Here is a 2,917-nt window from a genome sequence, read left to right as displayed (position 1 = left end):
CTCACATGCCCACACCTTTGTATAAACCCAAATTAATACTGTCCTGCACTGTGTAGAAAGATCTGCACAGCGCAAACTCATAAAAATTCACCTCAATGTGAAGTGAGATATGCCCCTCCCCGATAGAAATTGCATAAACTGGGTTTAATAATAAACAAAACACATTTATTAACTATAAAAGGCAGTTTTAAGTGATTATAAGGGATAACAAACAGAACAAAGCAGATTACCTTAGTAAAGAAACAAAAATCACAAAAAGCAACAGAGAGTCCTGTGGCACCTTTAAGACTAACAGATGTCCACAAAAACCACAAACTGAGCTTAACACACTAGATAGGTAGGATATGCATTAGCTAATATTCACCATGAGTGATAAACAGGCTGGCAGATTCTTAAGGCACAAGTTGCCTTGGCTTTCCCAGGTTTTCATACACAGGCTAAAAAGCCTTCTAGCCTGGGACCATCGCTTCCCACAGTTCAGGCTTTGTTCCTCAGGTGTTTCCAGGTGTGTTGTTGTAGCGAGAGTGAGGTCCTTCAATCATGTCATTTCCCCCCTTTTATATCTTCGCCCTACTTGCTGAAAAGCTCTTTTGCTGTGACCTGAGTCAAACAGTTCCCATTGTGTAGTGCTATCTCTCAGAGTTTTCTATTGTACACAGTTCCTGGGGTAATTCTTGTGCTTGTGTGCATTTCCTCAATAAGCCACTAACAGTGTTTGGCCTTTTTACTGTCGTACCAGAAAGGCTGCTTGTTGGTGTTTTCAACCTCAGGACATGTTTCAGCAACACATACATAGCCAAACTTCATAACTTCACATACAATGATAGTACATATAATCCAATGAGATATTACTGTCCAGGAGATCAAGACTTTTAGAATGACACCTCACAAGGCATATTTTGAATAAGACTTATCCTAATTACATGACAGTGGTGTATACTGGAGTGTTTCACACCATCTTTCTGTTTCTCTCCGTTCACAGACACATTGAACATTTCTGAGCCTGAACAACGTATCGACCACCTCATGGCAGTTTTCAACCTCACCCCTTCTGACCCTTCAACATTCATCCTAACAGGCATCCCTGGCCTGGAAGCTGCCCATGTCTGGATTTCCATCCCTTTCTCTACGTCCTACATTATCGGCCTTTTGGGAAATTTCATGGTTCTGTTTGTTGTAGGCAAAGAGGAGACCCTGCACAGGCCGATGTACCTGCTGCTCTGCATGCTGGCGCTCACAGACATCGGCATGTCTACCTCCATTGTGCCAAAGGCACTGTGTATATTTTGGTTCAATTTGAAAGGCATTACTGTGGGTGGCTGCCTCACCCAGACATTCTTCCTTCATGCGGGTGCTATGATGAACTCAGCCGTCCTCGTGACAATGGCCTACGATCGCTATGTTGCCATATGTGACCCTCTGAGATACGCCACCATCCGCACCAATGCACGAATAGCTAAGCTGGTGCTAGTGGGTTTGTTGCGAGCTGTTCTCTTCGTTCTGCCCCTGCCCCTGCTCCTGAGCAGGCTGCCATACTGTGGCAACCGCTTTATTCCCCACACGTACTGTGAGCACATAGCTGTAGCGAAGATATCATGTGGGGACATCGCAGTTAACAGGACATACGCCTTGGTGATAACGTTGGTAGTCCTCGCATTAGACCTGACGCTCATTGCCCTGTCCTACGGTCTGATCATCAGGGCTGTCCTAAGAATGTCCTCCAAGGAAGCCCACCAAAAAGCCCTCAACACCTGCACAGCCCACATCTGTGTGATGCTGACATCTTATATTCCCTTCCTCTTCTCCCACATGACCCACCGGTTCGGTCAGGGCATCACTCCCCACGTTCACATCATCTTGGCCAACCTCTATTTCCTCATCCCCCCCATGCTCAACCCTATCATTTATGGGGTCAAATCCAAAGAGCTTCGTGACAATGTGGGCAAATACACCTGCAGAATGTGATTGTTAGGGGGCACTGACTTTAAACCTCTGTGACAACAGGGGGAAGGATATCTCCTCATGAATCAAGGGTGCTCTGTCCCCATTTGGCTGAGCTCAACATTGTGGAAGTTCAGAGTCTGAGAAGTTCCTCACACCTAAAGTCTTATAACTCTATCACCAAGTTCTCCTCTCCCTGTTGCTGAGTTCCCGCTCTCTGACCATCACCTGACCTCTTTCAGCATCACCCGTCAGCCCTCAGCCCCACAAACCCTGTCAATCAGCTTTTCAGTGACTTCCAGACCACCAAAATATCTCGCAGCTGTCTGATGCAAGGTGGCTGTCCATTAATCCCTTTGTGAACAGGGTTCTGGATCCGTTTGGATGAACGGAAGCTATGCTTTCACATAGACAAAGACAAAGAAAGAAACTACGATGCTGAACTACTTATTGTATGTGCAATGATTCGGTGAACAAAATGTACCTGATTTGTCTACTTCCAATCACTCAGGAAGCCTGGAGGATAAACCAAATGTTTCAGTTGCAAAGTGCTAATAGAGGAAAGCTGCTGTAGGATTTAAGGACATTCAACTAGAACTTGTTGGTGAGTGTTATGAATCTGTGTGTTTTTGAGAACTGGACTGCTGTGTTAAACTATGACATCACCTTTGAGTCAAATAACTTACTGCTTAATAATAAATGGAGATATACATATCTCATAGAACTGGAAGGGACCCCAAAAGATCATTGAGTCTAGCCCCCTGCTTCCAGTAGCAGGACCAAGTACTGACTTTGCCCCAGATCCCTAAGTGGCCCCCTCAAGGATTGAATTCACAATGCTGGGTTTAGCAGGCTACTGCTCAAACCACTGAGCTATGCCTCCCCCCAGCTTTACACAGTTGATTTTGGAGTTGATTTTCTACTGGAACATTCAAAATACACACTAATGATTCCTGTTGTCAAAGACATCAAATGT

The 2,917-nt window shown here is 45.0% G+C and overlaps 1 protein-coding gene across 1 annotated transcript; it reads left to right on the top strand.

Annotated features, from left to right (window-relative positions):
- Nucleotides 1-1,026: 1,026 nt before the first annotated feature.
- On the top strand, nt 1,027-1,965 carry LOC135890905 (olfactory receptor 52N2-like). The gene has a single exon (XM_065418384.1). The coding sequence runs from the start codon at nt 1,027-1,029 to the stop codon at nt 1,963-1,965; it is 939 nt and encodes a 312-aa protein (XP_065274456.1).
- Nucleotides 1,966-2,917: the final 952 nt, after the last annotated feature.

Source organism: Emys orbicularis, chromosome 1 (assembly GCF_028017835.1).
Source record: "Emys orbicularis isolate rEmyOrb1 chromosome 1, rEmyOrb1.hap1, whole genome shotgun sequence".
Lineage (NCBI taxonomy): Eukaryota > Metazoa > Chordata > Testudines > Emydidae > Emys > Emys orbicularis.
Note: the sequence above shows the minus strand (reverse complement) of the source record. Positions and strands in the feature narration are given on the sequence as shown.

Excerpts from the sequence above, each read along its gene's own strand:
- LOC135890905 (XM_065418384.1), top strand. The coding sequence starts at position 1,027 with ATGGCAGTTTTCAACCTCACCCCTTCTGACCCTTCAACATTCATCCTA.